Below are 21,412 nucleotides of genomic sequence, written 5' to 3' on the forward strand. Positions count from 1 at the left end.
ATCAAGGACAGCGTCATGTGATCTGGACAGATTTCAAAGCCGAGGCTGCTGCCCGGCTCGGCTCAGATCCGATCGGCAGGTGGAGCGACCGCGAACGCCTGGCGCTGAACATGGCCGCCCGCGCCCGTTGCCTCGGCCTGCTCTCCTGCTTGCTGCTGGGTGAGACGGCGGTGATGTCGCTCTCTCATCTGTGTGCGTGTGTCCCGTCCGCTCACCGCGACCCTGCTGTTTCAGGCTGCAGCCCGTCCGAATGCGCCATCGCCACGGTGGGAGCGGACGTGACCCTGCCGTGCAGCTACGACGCCGACGCCTACGGCAGGCTGTCCGTGTGCTGGGGCCGGGGCAGCGTCCCCAGCAGAGGCTGCGCCGGCGAGGTGATCAGGACGGACGGGACGTCGGTGACCAGCCGCCTGTCGGAGCGCTACCTGCTCGCGGGGGACCTGGGAAAGGGCGACGTGTCGCTGACCGTCCGGCAGGTGCGGGAGAGCGACGCGGGCGTGTACGGCTGCCGCGTGGACATCCCGGGCTGGTTCAATGACCACAAGCAGGAGGAGACGCTCACGGTGGTGGCAGGTGAGGCCCTCGCGGGTGACTTGGGGCGCGCGGGCCGCTGTCACGCTTGACCGGCGGCGCCTTTGCGTTTTTTAGCGCGCCCTCAAGCCCTGAAGGTGGAGACGAGGGAGGTGAGGGAGAGGACCATCACCGTTCGCTGGAGCCCCGGGTTCGATGGAGGCAGACCCGTCACGTCCTACACAGTGGACCTCAAGGACAAACAGGGTATAGGCTCACGCAAACTGATCTTACTGTATGAAGATTTCAAGACCAGGCAACTAATTACTGTCTATTTCATGCACCGCTGCACAGCATCTTGGGAAACCGCCGTCAGAACCCAAATCTTGAATCCTGAACTGACTCAGGTGACTTTAGTGGATCTGCATCCGGCCCAAACCTACAACATTCGCATGTTTGCGGTCAACAGCGTGGGCATGAGCGCAGCCAGCAACGTTCTGACTCTCACAACAAAGGAAGCAGGTGAGTTCGCTGCGTTTGAAACCATCGCGGCCGCTTCAGCGGTGAACCTTGAAGGGCTTTTCTCCCGCAGCGCCAGACGGACCTCCGCTGGAGATGCGGCTGGAGGCGCTGACGCCGCGCAGCATCAGAGTAACTTGGAAGGTGGAGTCTGTGCAACAGGATCTCACCGCAGTGGGTGAACATTTTTGATGAACAACAGCCTTCTTTTCATCAGCCTCCGAGGGCCGAGCTCAGGAACGGGGCTCTGCAGAGTTACAGCATCCACTACAGAGAGTACGACCCCGTGGGCCGCGCCTTCAGGAAGTGGCAGCACCAGAGCGTGGTGGCCACGCAAGAGAGCGAGAGCACGGTCCTGCTCAACCTGAGGCCGTCCACCAGGTACGGGGTCATCATACAGGCCAGAACCAGCGCCGGAGCCGGACCCGCCTCCACCGCATCGCTCTGCTCCACTCTGGATGAAGGTGAGCCACGGCCCGAACGACGCTGTATCACCGTAGCACCGATTTAACATGTGTGTGTGACTCTGTTTCCAGTTCACCCAACCTCAACGACAACAGCTTTTGGCTCCACCTCTGCTGCTGCCACAGTTTGGCCGAGCGACGCAAGCTTCGCTCCAGGTGTGAATTGTACAGTAGAACGTGTTGTTAGTTTTCTTTATGATGCCGGTTCAGGTTCATGAAACGCAGGCACCCATTCGAATGAATTGTTTGCTTAGTTCACACAACCTTGGCAGCCGAGACTGTAACGGATGAGAGCGTTTGGGAACAAAGCACGACGGAAGTGACTTCAGGTCAGCAGATGAAGCGACACATAAATGTTAGAAACTATAAAACCTGTACTTAAGTCAGTTCTATCACAATCATTTATACACAGCACCAATATTTATCAGTACGTCACCATTATTACCACAATGTGCGCTCAGAGAAGGAACAAACTGTCGTGACTTGTTCGGCCTGTGTATCCGCTGCAGCCCTGGGCCCGGATCCCCCAGTGCTTCAGTTGAAGGAAGTCAAACAAAACACCATTTCCCTGTCATGGATCCCTGGGTTTGAAGGTGACAGCCCCATCACAGGCTACTACCTGGAGTACAAAGCAGTGAATGGTAGGAGCTGTACAGAACTGCAACACTAGAAATGAACCAGTCTCTGTGGGTGCAGTCTGTGTTAGAACTATTTCACGCCTCTATTTCCTCACAGCCTCGTGGGACTCCACAAAGACAGTGGTGGACTTCAGCTCCAACCAGACTAACGTCACCATAATAGAAGTAAATCCATCAACATACAACATTCGCATGTTTGCCAGGAACAGTCTGGGCACCAGTAACGCCAGTAACGTCCTCACCATCACCACTGAAGAAGCAGGTGCTGGGTTTCTTTTTTCATCAAATTCCCAGTCTAATTCAATACAATATGTCAAATCTGCCGTCAGCGTTTTCAAGGTTGTGCTTTGTCTGTTTCAAGTTGAAGCTGTCAGAGAGGTGATAATCCTTCTGTGTGTGTTATTACAGTAGGACACGGTTCTAAGGGTTGGGTCACCATGAATGATAGGGCGGAACATACTGTACCTGATGAACCTTTTACCATAACAGATAATAATTGATTGATTTTTACAGAGAAAGCAGCCAAAATACAAAGGCAATTTTATAGGATTTTATAGTTTTCGATTTTAGGTAGATTTGTGTTTTGTTCAGCAGCAGCTCATTTCGCTCATTTCGCAGGTCATCCCAGTGTCACCACCACACCAACGGTCACGAGTGCCGCTGTGAGTATTCATGGAGGAGCCGTTCAGGAAATGGGCTTTAATGAGCTTCACAGCTCATTCAGCATGAACTTTCTTCGCTAGATGCGGGCCGAGGAGAGTGGAGGCCTCCACCCGGCTGTCATCGCGGTGCCGGTGGTGCTGGTGGCGGTGATTGTCGCCGCAGCGACGACGTGGCAGCTCCGACGTGAGTATACGTTGCTTTAGGTTCTTATGGAGGCCCAACAGTACGTTCCTAATCTGATCTCCACACTTCCTGTTCATAGGAATGAGACACAAACAAGGCAGCCTGAGCATGTGAGTGGACGCAGGATTTGTCCCTTACATGTGAAAAATGTCCCCACTAAGACATTTAATGGTAACGGCCTTCTTGTCTGTCTTGTCTGCAGGTGGGTGACCAGCCGAGCGCTACGTTACAGAGGCTCCGAGTCGCTGCAGGAGCTCTAACACTCAGCCCCTTGATAAAAAAGAAAAAAAAAATCAGCTGACGGAAGGTTTGAATGACGTAACTGAGCAGAATCAGATTGTTCATCTGACTGAAACTGGCCAAAGAAAATGATCACTACCTTGTAAACACTCAAAGAAGCTCAGATTTTAGAATAATGTAAATAATTTGATTTGCATTTATAATCAGTGTCTTTTAGCACTTTGGTGATTGTCTTTTTCTAACACCATTAAATAGTTTTTGTGACATTACAACAATAAGCTCTCATTTTATGGTCACAGTCAAATGGAGCCTAACTTGCCCATAGGGGCGAATGCTTGCCTTGTGATGAACTGGTCCAAGTGACGGCTCTCTCCACACATGTGACGCTGTGACCACAGGCATCCGCGGCGTTTCATTCCAGCTCAACCGGCAGCATTTCATTTCCGACCACAAGAGGGCGCTAGAGCCCCATTTGTGAGTTGATGCCAAGACTTTGCGACGGTCTCACCTCATCGTGAGCAGCGCGGTCCTCGGGGGCAGCCGCCGCAGCCAGCTGGATTTCCATCCATCTGTCCTGTAAATCTCTTAATTGTCCTAATTAAGGAGAGGAGGAAGAGGAGGAGATCTGATACCCCTGGGGGCCTTTGAGGCAGCTGCCTGGGAGGGAGTCTCTCATTAATGCGTTATCGCTGGGGTGATACCCAAGCCTGTGTCTCAGTGGGGGGCACATGGCACAGTAGGGATCAATGTTTGCATGGCTATGAATGAATGGGTGTTCGAAAAGGGCCTCCACTTCCTGTTTATGTCTGCTTCTGCAGGCAGCCAGTGATGATGCTTTGCTTGTTTGTGCCTTCATATACTTTAGTGTTGAGCTTCCTTGGGAAATGGACTAATTGTCCACAGTGGTGTAAATATTGCTTGATTATTGGTTTGCAGTGGCAGCCCATCACCAACTCAGCACTGCTGACACAACAAGCCACAGCGCGCTGTGTAAACATAACCTCACCACATCCCTCCTCTCTGGACTTCCTCTCATCTCTGGACCCCCTGCTTCCTCCGTCCACTGCCCTTCTGCCTCCCTCCCCTGCCTGCTCTGCTTACATAAGCGCTTCCTGGCGTGGGGCTTTCCTCCGTGCCTGCACCGCCGCGTCCTCCTCTCCTCATCCGTCTCGCTGTCCGCCCGAGCCCGGCTGATTACGCCGCCCGGCACTCACGTAAACCGTAGGGGAGAGAGAGGCACCGGCGGTGGAGGGCAGCCCCGGTCACAGGGCTTTGATGAGGTCGCTTTGATTAGCCGCACAGACTAAAAACAGTTTACCTCCCACTCCCACCCTCACCGGCTGCTTTCGGAGCACGTCTGCCACCAGAAAACCGCACGAGGCAACAAACTGGTAGTCGATGCGACGCGGACAAAGAGCAGGACACAAATGAAAACAGCTGAGCTCTCTAACCCGCGGTCGGTTTGCGAGCGAGCGCCGCGGCCCCCACAAATCCTGTCCGAGCCCGGCTCGACCACCCCTCTTTAAACATCTTCTGCTGAAACCAAACAGTCATTAGAGCTGCAACGCAACAGTCCCTATAAAAGCCACGCAGAGCTGTGTCAGCTGTATCTGGTAAAGGCTTCAGTCTGAGATTGCAGGTGCGAGCCGGAGGAAGGGGGGGGGGGGGTGTACGGTCATAATAATGGCAGTATTAGCACTGGGGACAGGGTTAGTACTGTAATAAATCATACACCAAAGTTGCAGCCACATCAAGGGACCAGCGCACAGGAAGCACGGGCTGCGCGTGGAACCGCACACACCAAAGCCTGATCTCCACAGGAGGGGCTGGTCTCCAGGCCTCGTCATCCCCGCAGCGGATGCAGCGAGACCGGGCCCAAGGAGCTGCCAGATGTGGGCCCTTCTGGAGCGCCGTAAGAATTGGGTGGAAAGGCAATTTGTGTGAGCGCTGATGAAAGCGGCCCTAATTCATTCATGTCTTTATTGAAAAACGCCCCCAAACCGGCGCAGCTCCGAGGGCACTTTTCATCTGAGACCTGCAGCCCGTCAGCGTGCAAATAGAAACAAGACACTGATAATCCCAGTAATCAGGAGCACAACTGGTGTGCGAGCTGGTGACACGCGGATGTAAAACTCTGCCCCAGAATTCCCCTCAGCCGTGATGAGACCTGACAGTGCGTCTGCGTGTGCCTTGATGTGACCTGATTAGCCAACCTGAGCCAGATGGAAGGCAGTGCACATATTTGAAGGTCAGTCATAACAGTTACCATGGCGACATCAGCCAGTAAACCAAGTGCAGCGTTGTACCGCATCGCCGTCTCCCTGAGGGACCTGCATTCAGTCCGTGTGCGTGTGTTTTTGTGCACGCTGGCTTCTATCTGTGTATTGGTGTGCGTGTGTGACTCACGCGGCGGAGATCATCAGGCTGCGTTATGCGTTTGTGCGTTTTCACATCATTTTGACAGGACGGATTAGATGCAATAAATAAATTACAACAAAGATCCAACTTTGAGAAACTTTGTGGAAATTCATGGACAGAACATCTCCTTCTGAGAAAAAAAAAAGCCCAGCTGATGCATTTGATGTGATAAATGTAATTGCACGCTTTTACCTTTGAAAGGTTTTGTGCGTTAAAGCAGCTGTTTGACAATGTGTGAAAGCCCCAAGTTGCACAGCGTGATTCATATGTTAACTAAACACACATTGTAAAGGTTTATCATGGCATATTATTAGTGAGCAGATCTTGAGCTAAGTGGCAAAATCCAGGTCTGAGGAGGTCTAAGTTTCCATAGAAACACACTAGACTTTATATTGATGTAGCGAGTTTATCAAACGCTGAAAAAAAGCTGCATTTGGCAGCCAGTCATTGAGGACAGAAATAGCTATACTGACATGCTTGTTGCCTCCCTTTGCACACCCATAATCCTTAATGCTCGCAGTTATTTCCATAAACGTTTGAACATCCCAAACCATATCTTGTACGATTCATATCACACGTCACTGCTCATTCAGGAAGCATTAAGTGTCAGCGCTTTGAACACAGGCATGGCTCCTAATCTGGTTAAATGTGCTTCCTCCTCTGTGCTCACGCCGCTGACTTTTGCTTTTTTATACACCTGCCCAGAGGCGAGTTCTGGTACGGAGAGGCGTCAGATTTGAAGACCTCCGTCGTCCTGGCAGCTGAACACAGTGGAAGTCTTGGATCCGTTCAGGGGATTGGACCAGCTGCGGCGCTGCGGAAGACAAGTGGTTGGCGTCGCTGAATGGAAGCGGGAGTGTGGAAGGATGGAGGGAGAGGAGGAGGGAGAGGTAATCACATCAGGGGATTAGTGGCTGTTATTAATGGAGAATACGCACACACACACACACACACACACACACACACACACACACACACACACACACACACACACACACACACACACACACACACACACACACACATATACAGATCTATCTATCTATCTATCTATCTATCTATCTATCTATCTATCTATCTATCTATCTATCTATCTATCTATCTATCTATCTATCTATCTATCTATCTATCTATCTATCTATCTATCTATCTATCTATCTATCTATCTATCTATCTATCTATCTATCTATCTATCTATCTATCTACTGTATCTATCTATCTATCTATCTCCTTGTCTGTCAGACTGTAATTCAATTACACAGCTGCCTCCCCTCTCCTCACCCCTGGCCTACAGCAATGCATTATAATTTTGGTTTGTAATATTCTCGCTACCTACTTCATGAGGGAGAGAAATGATCTGCTCCTGTGAGCACATCCCTGTGTGTGTGTGTGTGTGTGTGCGTGCGCGTGTGTGTTTGTGCCGGCATGCCACCCCTTGAAAGATGGCCACTCAGTGTTGAACAAACAAGACATTTGTCTAAAGTCTTACATCACCTCAGGGAAGACTGTGGAAATGTGCTTTGCCAGGTTATCTTTCGCTGTTATTTTCAGTCTCCCTGTGACTCACAGGATCCAAACTTCGTGGCGAGATCGGTGCAAGACTAAAGTGCAGGCATGCGAAAAACAAAGTTTATGCGTCAACTCTGTATAAATCCATTCATGACCTGGCGATAATTATGTCGGTGGAGCAGTGAGAGAGGATCAAAAATGGTACTGGCTTATGATTATTACTATAAGTACGTGAACACAGACTCATGTACAGGCAGATGACAGTCACAATGGCCTCTCGGTGAGAAGACGTATGTGCCCAGGCGAAAGAGGCACATTTGCAGGGTCTTTCATCAGTGGGAATTTGCCTGAGCCGCGCAGAGAGCCGCAAAGACACCAGCGTCCCACCGTGAGCCGCACACACAGCTGCGCCGCAGTTTCATCATCTCAATGGAGTTTCGCAGCAGCCGCAAGGAAGCCGACGTCCCCGAGCCCTGTCGCATCACGCAAGGACGCTGGAGGTGGAGCAGCGTGTCGGAAAAAGCTCCGGCGCGGGATGAAACGGAGAGAATCCGCGTAGAAAGAAAAAAAAAAAAAAAACGAAGGCGAGGGATGAAAGTCTTAGAAGCATCCAGCTGTTTGTTTTGGCCACGCAGTGAGAATTAGACACGTAATCGCTTCTCTTTGCTCCCCCTTAAACGCAACACAACATTACTTAGGGTAAATAAATTGTTACTTTTCTCCAAATAAGCAAACAAAGGTAAAATGTCTGTTTTTATAAGTTGGTCCCGTGAACAGAGGGAGATCGGGGCCCTGCACCAGCCTCTGTGTCTGACAGCTCTGCTCATAATCACATCCTATCCCCCTGTGTTCCCCCACACACACACACACACACACACACACACACACACACACACACACACACACACACACACACACACAACCTGCTGCCTCGGCTCATTGGAGAGAGTGAGAAATGAGAGATCGCTCCAAACGCTCTCTAAGATTAAGGCTTCGTGGTTTACATGCGTTATCGTTGCTTCCCTTCGTTATCCCCCCCCCCCCCGCTTTTGTCTCAGCCTCCTCCTCTAATTAGGATCTTGTCCCTTTCATTCCTCCGCGCGCCTTTTCCTCCACCTGTGAGAGCGAGGAGAAGAGCCGCGCCGATGGGGGAAGCAGAGGAGGAGAAGAAGAAGGCAGGAAGGGAGGAACGGGTGGAGGAGAGATGAAACGCGCGCCACACGGAGTGAGTGGCGGAGCGCTGAGGAACGCGGCGTCTGAGGGGAGGATGAAGGCGCTTGTCACGTCTCATCACAGCACCGAACACACACACACACACACACACACACACACACACACACACACACACACGCGCGCGCACACACAACCTGGCTGCGGTACAGCGGAGACACACAGTCCCGCTGAGCCGAGCTTTGAAAAGAAGAAAGTGCAAAGGGAACGAAGGAGAAGAAAGGCGAACAAGCGAGTTGAAGCCACCGCGTTGGATGTTTCATTTTGACCCATATTTGTCCTGACGCATAAATCAAACAGACGCCGAGGAGCCCGGCGCATCTGCCATGGAAATCTGAGCGGATCCGCCCGAATGCACGCGCCGCTGGTGGCATGAACCGCAATTAGGAACCGCAAATAATAAGAACAATGGAATATATACAATGTTAAGGCAGGGGAGTCTTTTTCAGGACGGGGAACTGCTCTAACGAGCATCAAATCTTCCCCTCCTGCTCGCCCCCCCCCCCCCCCCCCCCCCCCCCCCCTCCAGGTTGAGCGCCGGCTGCCCACCCGTCCCCCGGCCCGCCGTGGGGCCCCTCTGCTTGTTTGTGTGCGAGGTGAGGGCCGCTTGGCGCTGCGCCTCCGTGTGCGGTCGGCCCGTGTTTACGTCTGTCTGGCCCCGGAGCCTGGAACCTGGGGCCGTGGGCCCGGCGCAGCCTGGCCGCGGCCCAGGAGACCGCAGCGGGACCCGGAGACGGGCCTCGCGCCGCGCGGGGGCCGCCTGCTGAATGGCCTACAGTCTCGGCGAGCCGAGCGTGTCCCTTCGCATAACTGACCCCTTTTTCCCGACGCTGCTCTTAAATCCTCCGCTGCCGCTGGCGACTATCGCCGCGCTCCACGCCGTCCCCAGACTTCTCAGGATCCGAGCGTAAGTGGCTTTCGCCTGAGTGTTAAAAACAAAACTACCGACTCCGATTGAGCGTCTATATGTTGGCGCTCAGGATTTGTCTGTCTGGGATATGTTTAACGCGCGCTAATCCACCAGAAGCTGCACAGAAAAGGGGAGAATTGAATAGCGCTGGTTGCGGTACATGACAAACAGCGTGATCTGCCTTTTGTTTTTGATGGCTGATGAATATGCATGTGGCCCCGGGAGTGACTGTGTTTAGGGAGGGGTGGGGGCTCTGAAGAACATGTTCAACAATGGAATTACATCTCTGACATGCATCCACCGTGAGGTTGGGATTAAACGCAGCACAGAAAAAATAAAAAACAGAAAGAGAGGAGAAGAAGGAAAAGACGGATGGAGATGGAGAGAGGAGTGATAAAAACAGATCCGCTGCTTATCTATTGAAGAAATGGAGGCCTCGGGGAGTATCAGGGAGGAAGGAGATGAGGAGCAGCGGCAACGGGCTGTTGGATGGTGGAGGGGGGGGGGGTCGTCAAGCTGATGTATTTAATTTCTTTTGCTGTTAGTGAATCATCAAGGGGATGATCCAAGAGCGGATCAAAAGAACGAGCAGGGGAACGGGAAAAAAAAGACAGATTAATGCAACGGAACAAAGGAGCAGTCTCTCCAAGACGATTGCAACTCCAATTTCTCTGCGTCGCCCCTGCTTCTTCTCGCTCCGCTCCGTTTCCCGTCGTCTCCGCCATTGTTCTCGGCGGATGAAGTTTCAGAGGCGCGCGGCGGCGGCGGCGGCGCGAGGTGCGTCTTTGTCCCCGCGTCTCCAGGCCGGAGAGGCTGACCTCACGCTGGTGGTGTGTGTGTGTGTGTGTGTGTGTGTGTGTGTGTGTGTGTGTGTGTGTGTGTGTGTGTGTGTGTGTGTGTGTGTGTGTGTGCGTGTGTGTGTAACTTTGGGCCACTTGTTTAGTCTGAGCTGCTCGTTTGTTTCGTTGGACGACTTTTATGAAGACCCAACGATGACAGTGGAGGAAGTCTGGATCCCCCGTCAGCTCAAGGTTGATGTTTAGAGTGAAGCCTTTATCTGGACTGTCACGTCTCATTGCAGCCATAGCATAGTTCCCCTTGAGAGGCGCTGCTTTATGCTGCTGTCTGTGTTTTCATGTGTTATTGTTGTTGGCGCGGCACCGATGCCTTCTGCCAGCGCGAGGAGACCATTATGGGCCATTTCTCCGAGGTGCGAGCTCTAACTACAACACTGTGGTGTGCGTTGAGGCCGGGACGGGCTGGGATTGCACTACGGTGTGTGTTTGTGTATGGAAGGTGAGCACTGGGGGTTGCCAGGTCAGGCTTGAACGCTGTTTCAAAAGACAAACGGGCACCTGAGACGGTCTGACAGTTTCCAGTTAAAACAAACAGAAAAGGCCTCAGCGGCGCTGCTATAATCTCCTTTTTACATTTCACTGCAGCCTCACCCTCCAAACACTCCTCTCTCTCTCTCTCTCTCTCTCTCTCTCTCTCTCTCTCTCGCTCCCTCCCTCTGTCACCTTCTCTGTCACCCTGCCCAAACCGCTGCAACTCCCACTCAGTTCACGCTGAAGCCTTCTCATACCTGCCTGCCTTTTCCAGATGGCAGATCGAGAGCAGTGCACGTTCAGTTAGAAGTGCTTGTGTGTGTGTGCGTGTGTGTGTGTGTGTGTCTGTGTGAGCTGTTAAGTGTGATTTTATTCCACATGGGAGTCCTCTCTTTCTCTCCCCTGGTTGAGCTAGAACCGAAGTCTGCAGAGTCGAGCGCTGTTCGGCCAAGCTCACGGACGGTTGACGGTCAATATTGACTGTGGGTTCTATGTTTCTCTGTGGAACCGAGCCCGAACCCGCCCTCCGTGTCACCCCGACCCGCTCACACACAGATACGACGGCGGCGCTGACCGGAGCGCTGACCCCTCTGGGTATTTTCTCATCCTGCTGCTGGGGAGGGTGCGACTCGGCTCCAGCTCCTCGGCTCTGCCAGGAGGTGATGGATGGGGGCGCGATATCGCCAGCGATGCTCAAATTCGAAGGCGCATCGTTAACAGCCCTTTGCCAAACGACTGCAACCGAGCCGATCCTCGCACTCATGTACTGGGTTAGAGCTCGGCGTCTGTTCTGAGGGGTGTTTTGTGTCTGGAAAGAGGCGGAGAGAGAAAGTGAAAAAGTGTGGTGCGTGCACGCACTGATGTATGAGCGCACAGCTGTGTGTGTTTGTCAGCACAAACGCCTAACATTGAAGGAGACAGGCTGCCTCCTGACAGTTATTTGCTAGTTTTGGTCTCTCGCCGCTCTGTCTAACTTTCTGTCTCTCTCCCTCTCCCCAAATTACCCCTGGAGGAGCGAGCGAGGGCAAACACAACCGCTGAGTCTTGCCTTGTTATGGCGAGGAGATCTCCCCCCTTCCTTGCCCTCCGCTGTTTATCTGTGGCTCGCGTGGTTCCCCATCGGGTCGGGTTCTGCAGAGACCGGGTGCACGGAGCAGTTTGCTACAGCGCTGGATCCCAGGAACAGGCTCAGGCCCAAAGAAGAGCTGGGGGTGGGTCAGCTGCTCCGTCGGTGCGTCACAGAAAGCGATACAGCTGTGAGAACAACTGTGGGTTCTCAGGGGGTGAGAGAAGGGGGGGGGGGGGGGGGGGTATCGTTACCCATCTCTGCAGTCGAGGTGAGTCGCCACTAGCTTGGATCTTATCTGAATGGAGTCCCTCGGACAGGTCAGTAGATATATAGATAGATATGCATGAATGCACATGTGCACCATAATAACAGATGCCGTTGGCTTTCATCAAAGCCCTTAATTGCCCCTGTTCACGTCTTATAACCCCACCCTCAACACAGCTTTCACGGCCCACCTGCACTCAATATGAGCCCCCTGCCCCGCTCACCACATCACAGGCGCTCGCTGCCTGCAGCACCCTCCAGTGTGTTCCTTCAGCCTCCAATGGGCCGCGTCACATGTCCCATCGAAAAGGTGCTGCACACGGGGCCGACCTGGAGTTTCATTACGACAGGATATCCTGAACATTTTACATTTCCTTCAGTTGCGCAGCAGATGTGCTCGACCGGCACAGAGCGAGAGAGAACGAGAGAGAGAGAGAGAGAGAGAGAGAGAGAGAGAGAGAGAGAGAGAGAGAGAGAGAGAGAGAGAGAGAGAGAGAGAGCTGGAAATGCTCTCTGTGAGTGGAAAAAAGGTCGCCACGGCTTCACATGCATGTGTTTCCTCTTTTCTCTTCACGTCAGCTCACATGTCTGTTCACTTCCGCTCGGCCGCACCTCCGAGGTGACGCTCGGCCTGCAGGCTGCGAGATGATGGGGCTCGGCTCAGCTCAGGGGTCTGCGGCCGAGGACGTGCCCTCTCATTGATTGTGGCCAAACCTCAATGGCATGTATGTTTGATGAGTTCTGTCTGGGTTAGTTAGCGTTAGTCAGCGTGGCGCCCACAGCACAGCAACGCAGAGGAGCACTGAGCAGCTCCTGTGGTGCCACTGGTCCAACGTACAGTAAGTCATCCCTCGACGTGTTCTGGAGTCGGGTCGATCCCGTTTTACGTTGTTGCTTCTGTCTCACAGCTTTGCTGCGTATTTAATTCTAGGAACACGCACACACACAATAACAGCCCGCTTACACTTTACTTAAAATATCATTTGTTTACACCCCCACCAAAAAGTCCCAAAGTGCTGGAATGCGCAGGGAAAAGCACCATGAAGCCCCAGTGTGTTTGCATCCCTATAAATAAAGGTGGTGGTGGGGAGTGTGGTTGACCATAATTACACAGGCCCGTTAAGCTGAGGCGCGTTCTCTGTCTGTCTGTCTACTGGTCCCGGACCAGTCATGGCCACTCCCATCCTCCGACAAACACACACGCATGTACTGTAAAGTCACACACGACACAGACACACAAACACTTTCAGACGCGATGTGGGTCACAAGTTTTCTTTTTCTACATCTGTCTGGACTTATTCAACGCGGACTCCTGGCATTGCATAATTCAAAACGACGTTTCCTGTATTTGGAGATATATGTAAAATCACCTCTCTTATTTTTGTGTGTCCTATGTTTGTCTTTATTACGTGTGAGCCCATGATTGATTCGACCACATTAAGGCACTGATTTAGCTCGTGCTCTGTGGCGAAATGGAGTTTTTATGTCTGGAGCGAACAACATTTCCCCCCCAGTGCAAAGAGCCACATTCAGTCAGACCTGATTAGAGTGGCAAGACTCTCTGTTTTTAGTCCTTTTAGCGATGTGTATTTTCATCTCTGCGGCGCGCATGTTCACATGCTAAATCACCATCTGGCCGCTGTGAAACGAAGTTCACAGCATTGGAGTTGAGATGTAAACACACATTCACACGGTGTTCTCTTTCTCGCTAAGCTGCAGAGACAGACATTTACCAAACTGTGCTGTATGTCGCGTATCTGTACCAGCCAAGAGTGGTTTAATACTGTGTGTGTGTGTGTGTGTGTGTGGGAATGTGTCTAAGTGCACACGGGCAGGAACGTGAACGTGCATCGGCCAAGATTTTCTCCCTTACAAGAGGAACGAAGCTGCTTTAAGCAGCCAGGATCAGGCTACAAATTCTATACTCTGTGCCGCGCGGTACAATTTGTTCCAAAGCACCAATCGCAGCCAAGCAGCCAACTATAGCTAGCGCCGTCTATTACCATCGAAGAAGGCCGGCTGCCAGGAGGAGAGACACGTCCAACAGTTTTAATACCTTGTTTTCACACAAGCAGTTTTTCGCTCCGGCTCATAAAAAAAAAAGCGACTGACAACAACAATAGCGCGTAAAAGACGAGCAACCTTTGTGTTCTGGTGTAAACTAAAGCTGTGTTGTTGCAGCCGGCCAGTGGTCTCGGCTCCCCCACCCTCTCTGTGCCCCTGTGGTTTGGCACGGCCGGCGCGGTCTGGGCTGGGCCGGGCTGGATCCGCGGAGCCCGGTTAGAAGTTTTAACGTCATTTGTCTGCACCCGCTGAACAACGTGAATAAAATGTCTGGTCACGAAAAAAAAAAGACAAACATTCCCGGTCATGTGTTCACCTGTGCTTCAAGTGCGCTGTTTAGGAGTGGAACGCTTCCCCTCCGCGCTGGGCGACGCTGGAAATTGCTGAAAAGCATGGGGTTAGTGTGATTACTTTCCCCTCGCCGCTCTGGCCCATTTATCTCAGAGGTTCTGTGGAGCGCAGCGGCAGTAATGTATTTTAATGCACCTCTACGTGATAAAAGTTGACTGGCTGCTGCCGCTGCACGTGCCGCACTTCGGCGTTCATCCCCTCACATTTCAAAGTCTTCCTACAGTATGCACCGCTGGGCCTTGTAGCATTAAACATTCAGGAGAAACAAATGAAAGGCACTCCTAAAAGCTCTAACCAATAGGCTTTTACAAGCCTACCAGGCTGCATTCGAATAAAAACCGAGACTAAAGTGGTCTAGACGGCAGGAAATCAGACTTTGAAAGAATACAACAACCAGAGTTAAATGTTTTCCCCTTTGGTGCTGGCAAATGTATTGTAGTGTACCATATATATATATTTATATACTCATTTGGTTTATTGCTTGCAGAAATTGAATTGGTGCCACAGAGATGCAATATTGAGATCTTAAGGGGCCTGGTGCAGAGTGGCTGGGCAGCCGTAAAGACAGATGAGTCAATGGTGGAAATTTTGTGGCGCTTTTGATGAATGCTGATATATCATCACATACTTTAGCTGTCACCCGTGCTCAAAATCAGCCCCAGCAATTCCACATAGGGCCAGTGATACATTTCATAGGGGAAATATGACGTTTCTCGCTACTGTGAGTTCAGAAATGGCACTTAGCGCTGGGCCCTAAATCAACATCTCCACCTGTCCGCGTGCCCGTCTGTCCTCTAGGTGTCACTAGAGACGTGCACGGGCCGGACGGGGCTGGCTCCACTCGAGTGTGTGTTCGGCGCGTGCGAGGGGGAGCGGAGCTGCGGCATCCCGCGCGCGCTGACAGCCTCAATCCAGTTGCCGTGGCGACATCCTCTCCCAGGTGCATCAGTCACACGCGCTCTCCTCCTCGCCCCGTCTGTCGTGTTCCCTCAAACGCGCACAAAGGGGACGCGAGCCTCTGTCTCTCCGGAGCCGGCTGCGCTTCCGCTAATGCCTCGACACCCACAGCTGGCTGTTTGCGCCCTCGCCTCCAGTAGCTTAGACAACCATCATTAACGCCCGTGTCCCCGTGCCTCGCTGGTGTTAGCTCCTCCGTGCCACATTCTCTCCACGCGTCGTGCGCCGCGCGCCGCGCTTTCCTGCAGGTGTCCAATCCACCCCACGCGCACACGCACCCCAACCCACCGCGTAGTCGCTAATGAGAGTGAAAATGAGAACAATGGGGAGAGGAGCGCGGGGCCCGCCAGCTCATCTGGGCTCCGTTGATCTTGTTAATTGCGTCCGTGGACGCGCTCCGCTCCCTTTGAAGTGTGTCTGAAGAGCCCGCTTCAGAGACTGGCAATTACCGCACATCATGTAATTGCTGCAAGACAGGCGGCCATATGAGGGAACCCGTGTTGTACCGCGCGTCAGGCTGTGTGAGGGAGCGATAGAAGGCGATGCCGTCCAAGGTGTACGGTGCAACGGCGTCCTGTCAAACCACGGCAACTTCAGAACAAAACCTCCGGGGCTTTGATTCTAGAGACAGCTGCATTTTGTAAAATGACTACTTACCACTTTGTTAAAATCAATTTGCGCGGATCAAAAGAAATTCTTCCTCTTTGGAATTCAATTAATCACCTCATTCTCACAGAGCTCCGCGGCTGTGGTTTTAAGTGGAGACGTTCGCGGCCTGTTTATATCCTCGGCTCCCGCTTATAAACGCTTCGAGGTCAGCGCAGCTTTGTGGTTCCTTGTGGCTAAAGCATTGTTGTGTCTCGTGAAAGGCCACGTAAAGTCCCCTTTCACGGATTTCATTCCTCGCCTTTGTGCGCTAACGCATACTGTACAAGTTTGATGTAGTTCCCCGTTTGTCATGTCAGGCGTTTTTCCAGATAACTATAATCTGGCCGAGGTGGAGGCTGCTTTCAGCGCTCGGATGCGTCTGCAAGTCTTGGCAGGAGAGAAGTGCAAGAAGTCCTGTAATAGCTGTGATCGAGGTCCTCGACAGCGAACCCACTGTACATGTAAGTATATGAGCACTTAACTGTAAACAGCCTGATTATTAAGAGCCAGCCAATATTCTGCATGAACAGCGAGGCGCCGAGAACTGGCGGAAGCGAAGGACTGCTTTCCTCTTTCACAATCAAATCATGGCCAAGTGAAACGTCTCAGTCATCAGACTTTCTGTTTCCTGCATGAATGTACAATCGCCCTCTGTTTGCGAGTCGTTCCCTTTGTCCACGTCACCTCTGATAACGCCTTTACAATAACAGTAAATGAAGTCCTTGTCGAACACGGTCTCTGATTATAAAACTGTAAATATATCTAGTCAGGGTTTTATAACAAGCTTAAAGTAATTCATAGATGCATGATACAATACGATCCAGCCCCCGTTAACTCTTCCCAGTCGCGCCTTTCTGTCCCTTCCCAACATTCACCAGTGCACTTTCACCAGTAATGGATTTCACAAAAGAAAAAAGCTCAATGCTCAGCTCAAAAGAATGAGCTGATATATACGCAAACGCTCTACCCCCCCCCTCCCCCCCCAAGCACACACACACACAGACACACACACACACACACACACACACACACACACACACACACACACACACACACACACACACACACACACACACACCCTGCCATAAATCAGATAATGTTACAGTAGCATGCCGCTGTGCTTTGTGAGAGATCCAGATACAGCGAGGTAACCCCGTGCTCCCACTCCCACGTCTGAGCACAATTGCAAGTGGTACGGATGAAATGTACCACTCGGGGCTAACTACAGCTGTAAGATAAATACTGTGCCACTAGGCTGCCGCGGCAGCAGGCGGGGATTCGTCTGTGTGATAGACCGTGAGCGTATACTGTACACACTTTCACTTTCTGTACAATGGCATGTGTTTTTGGAATGGCAAGCGCTTAAGGTGTTAACTGATGAGACCAGGATGAGTTCCTACTAGTAGCATGCAAATACTGCCTTCCTGCTTGGCAACATGTAATTAGTACAGGACGGGAGCTCAGCGCTGCTCTAGTCAGGTCATGTAGGACAGGGACACGGCATGCAGTCATGCCAGACCGTGAGGCTGTTTTAGGCACGGGAACGCTTGGAGACAAATGTGTGTGTGTTGTGTTATTACTACACACAAACTGCAGCTGACGATGATGATTGTCCTTCGTTTTCAAATAACCCATAACTCCAAATGTTGGACAAATTGAAATTTAACTTATTACAACTCTTATTACTTTCTATGTCAGACTTTGCTTTAAACCTCACATATTGTATATGACCACCATGGTTGATTGGCTTCATCCTCTGAGAACCAGACATGTTTGTAAAATCATCTCACTCCAGAGGGACGCCTGTACTTCAGTCTAGACCTGAAGTGGTGGATCCAAAAGTTCACATGTCCCTCCCCAGAGCCACAGCACTAACACAACTAAAAACATTATTTCCTCCAGCAATTTCTCACATTCTGTGAGCAGAAACTGTTGCTGCCACCCTGGGAGTGATATCAGCTCTAAATAGAAAGGGAAGACAGTGAGCCAGGCCAATTATCAATGACCGGGTGTCGTGTGTGGTTATGAAACATCAGCTCGACGAGCCCCTGGCTGGAAGGAGAAGTAGTTTGTTACAGACGTGTCGTCTTCTGATCTGTCTGTATCTCTGATGTAAATTTGACATCTTTTTTTACATGTTAGTGCATATCATTAAGCGTGCGACCTTTTAAGGTACGGTGAAATTCTTGCATGACGTCTAGAGGTGTGTCTTCAAACAAGTCCTGTCAAATAGCTCCACATGTGGGCGGCAACCCAGCTAAAGGAACTCTTCCCTAGAATTATGGTTATGTTATAGACAGTTGCACACGTGTTCCACCCTGAGCTGTGGTGCATTACACCTTCAATAGCCTGTAAAGGGGCCCGTCAAACGGCTAGAAGAGCAGAATGGGGGTTAATTGCTCAATCAGCACAACAGGCCCTCCAGAGATGTTCTCTGTACTGTAAACACGTAGAGAAAATAGAACTTTTATGCCTCACGTACACCTTAGTGTAGATAGATTAAATATTTTGATTGTGTTGCAACACACCATGTTGTTTTGCAAGTGATTCAGCCAGCATAACGTAACATGAATAACCACACACACACACACACACACACACACACACACACACACACACACACACACACACACACACACACACACACACACACACACACACACACACACACACACACACACACACACACACACCTAGTGAGAGGGCAGGAGGGAAAAAAAAAAGGATTGCACTGAGGCAGCTTGCCGAAGGGCAGCCGGCCAAAAGGGTGGGAGAGCGACATACACAGACACAGAGCGAGAACAAGGGGGAAGAAGGAAGGAGCGAGGACAGGAAAGTCCTTACATAGCCCGCAGGAAGAGCTGTGTCAGGCCAGGAAGTTCCTTGTTTGGGCATGGAGGTTTCCTGGTTGGCTAGCAGACTGACATTTCCTCTAGTGCTTGGCTTCTGGAGAAGGGATCACATGATGGAGGCTGCAGGGGTGGCGGTGGGCCGCCAGTCAGCCTGGGCCGGGCCCAGGCTCTGGTTTCAGCTCCAGCCTGTCTCTGCTTTCCTCCCTGTACGGGCTGCAGCTACTGGCTCGCTGCTGCAGCAGCGTTTGCCTGCACTGGCAGGAGACTGTACAGCACGGAGCTGTTGGACTGTGGAGCTCGCGAACGCTTGCATCCGTTATGTATTGAGCCTGACGTGGACAGTTGAGGCTGTTTAGTTGTGTCTAAAGCAATATTAGTTGGATTAGCACACAAAATGTCGTGCTGGTATCTTTAGTCCCTACAGAATGAAACCTGTGTTTACTGGTAATTAGACAGTGTTAAGTAAACTAAAAGGTGAATGAGGTAATGAGCACTGCAGTTTCACATCGAGCTCCTCTGTATCACCTCTGCGGAACAGCTGCAACAGGAAGTCGTACGGGTTCATTCATTAATGGAAAATGCTCATTTGTATCAACCGGAAACAATTTGCCTTTTACCTGCGAGCTGCTTGCTACCAAATTATATTTTGAGTCCATCCTGTTTCCATTCATTTGGCTGTAGACTAGAGGAGGATGTCTACTTGTTGCGCGTGAGCCCTGCTAATGTGCCTTTAGTGGAACCGGTGACCTTGCTTTCTCTCCTTCCCACTTGGCTCTTTCTGAAGCTGTAAAAAGTGCCAAATACTAAAACCCAGACACATTTCCATCCATAGCTGAAACCATGTTGTGGGCTCATGCTTCATTGCTTATTGATCAACCACCAGTGCGTTTGTGTTGACAGTAAACTTTGCCTGCTCCAGACAGACAGACAGACAGACAGACAGACAGACAGACAGACAGACAGACAGACAGACAGACAGACAGACAGACAGACAGACGTTTCCTGGTAAACAGTGACTTCTCCTATCAGATTTACAGTAAATCTGTTAAGTGACAAGTTAAGCCGGGCACCTGCTTTCTCTCACTCGCACACACTGAGGAAAAGCAGCAGACGGGGGAAAGGCGACGGGAGGATGGACAGTAGACAGGCAGCAGGGTGTGAAATGCAGTCAGGGACACAAACATATAAACACAAGAACAGAAACACTCATGACACGCACACACTGACATCCACACCTCAACCTGAGACTTACATTTTTCCTGCTGTCGTGTCTCTGAATGATTACCTCATAATGCTCAGCGGAGGAGGACAGTATGGCGGCTGCTCCATGGCATCGCTGGCACGGCCAGAGTAGTTATGTCCAGAGAAACGTGTGTGTGTGTGTGTGTGTGCGTGCGTGCGTGCGTGCGTGCGTGCGTGCGTGCGTGCGTGTGTGTGTGTTGGAGCCAATCACACCCGTAGCAAAGACGGTACAGTAGTTTCACACGTTGTTTATGAGTGGATGAACGGGAGAGAATGTGATTGGGTTTGGCCCGGAGAGAAAAAGTACTGTATGTTAAAGGTAAAAGTCAAAGGAAGGAGCGTGAAAGCAGACAGATGTCTAAGACGGATGAGTTGTGTTTGAGATGAGGGCGCGCGAGTAAACAACCATTCATTTAACTGCAATTTCTCCCCACTTTACGGCTGCACAGAGAGAGAGAGAGACCCTCATTCTCATCCTCACAGCGGCTTTTAGCCCGCTGGTCTGGATTGAATAACAGAAAAGAGCCCGGGTCATTACTCACAGCGGAGGACTCTATTAAGCGGCAGTGTACAGAGCTAAATGTACACGTGCACATACACATACACTCACACCCTGAGGTGTGGAGAGAGCGCGGTGGAGTGCATGTGCATGGGTCAAATGTGCGGCCCTCTGTGTGTGAATTGTACTTAACTGCAGGGATATTTTAAAGCTGTAAAAACACACACACACACACACACACACACACACACACACACACACACACACACACACACACACACACACACACACACACACACACACACACACACACACAAGCTGGTGCACTGTCCGTAATCTAACACCATTACTGGGAGCTTCACGTACATTAGAGGATGAAAATGATGAAGGAGGGCAGGAGGAGACGTGGCTGCTGAAGGGGTAATTTCACTGAGGGGGGGCATCTGAGGTATTTATAGCCAAACGATGTGCTGGAAATGTACAAAGTTCATGATCTGATAACGGATGTATTCTAATAGAAACACAGTCATTTACAGAGGCACTGAGCCGGAGCTCCTGTCGTGTACTGTATATAAAAAAACTTCGCCTGTCTCACCTTGTCAAAGCATTTCTGCACCGGCCAAAATTTCCCCAGGTTAAAGTTGGGTTATAGCCGTGGTCAAGCCCCGCAACTCCACTTTGGCAATAATAACCTGTCAACCGTTTCACATTAGGGCGCGTTAAAGCCTACATACACACTTGACAGAGCTGACAGATGCTGACATGCCAGCGCATGCAGTCACAGGCTCTAAATGAGGACCTAACGGTGCGGATGTGACAGAGATGTGGCTGTGTTCGGCTCCGCGCGGCACACA

General features: G+C 51.3%; 1 protein-coding gene across 1 annotated transcript; it reads left to right on the top strand.

Moving 5' to 3' along the window:
- LOC114864917 (cell adhesion molecule DSCAM-like) lies at positions 1-3,495 on the top strand. The gene is made up of 14 exons (XM_029165931.3): positions 1-159; positions 235-573; positions 649-777; positions 865-1,032; positions 1,103-1,173; positions 1,247-1,493; positions 1,566-1,649; positions 1,748-1,822; positions 2,003-2,134; positions 2,229-2,393; positions 2,750-2,793; positions 2,875-2,977; positions 3,057-3,087; positions 3,180-3,495. Exons 1-14 carry the CDS (start codon positions 111-113, stop codon positions 3,235-3,237), a joined length of 1,695 nt encoding a protein of 564 aa, XP_029021764.1. The 5' UTR covers positions 1-110; the 3' UTR covers positions 3,238-3,495.
- The last annotated feature ends 17,917 nt before the right edge of the window (positions 3,496-21,412 follow it).

The sequence above is a fragment of the Betta splendens genome, chromosome 10 (genome assembly GCF_900634795.4).
Source record: "Betta splendens chromosome 10, fBetSpl5.4, whole genome shotgun sequence".
Taxonomy (NCBI): Eukaryota; Metazoa; Chordata; class Actinopteri; order Anabantiformes; family Osphronemidae; genus Betta; species Betta splendens.

What these genes read in the sequence shown, in the direction of transcription:
- LOC114864917 (XM_029165931.3), top strand. Translation starts at nt 111, where the DNA reads ATGGCCGCCCGCGCCCGTTGCCTCGGCCTGCTCTCCTGCTTGCTGCTG. An exon ending in GCTCTCCTGCTTGCTGCTGG is followed by an intron (nt 160 to 234) that starts GTGAGACGGCGG and finishes CTGCTGTTTCAG; the next exon opens with GCTGCAGCCCGTCCGAATGC. An exon ending in CTGCTCCACTCTGGATGAAG is followed by an intron (nt 1,494 to 1,565) that starts GTGAGCCACGGC and finishes CTCTGTTTCCAG; the next exon opens with TTCACCCAACCTCAACGACA.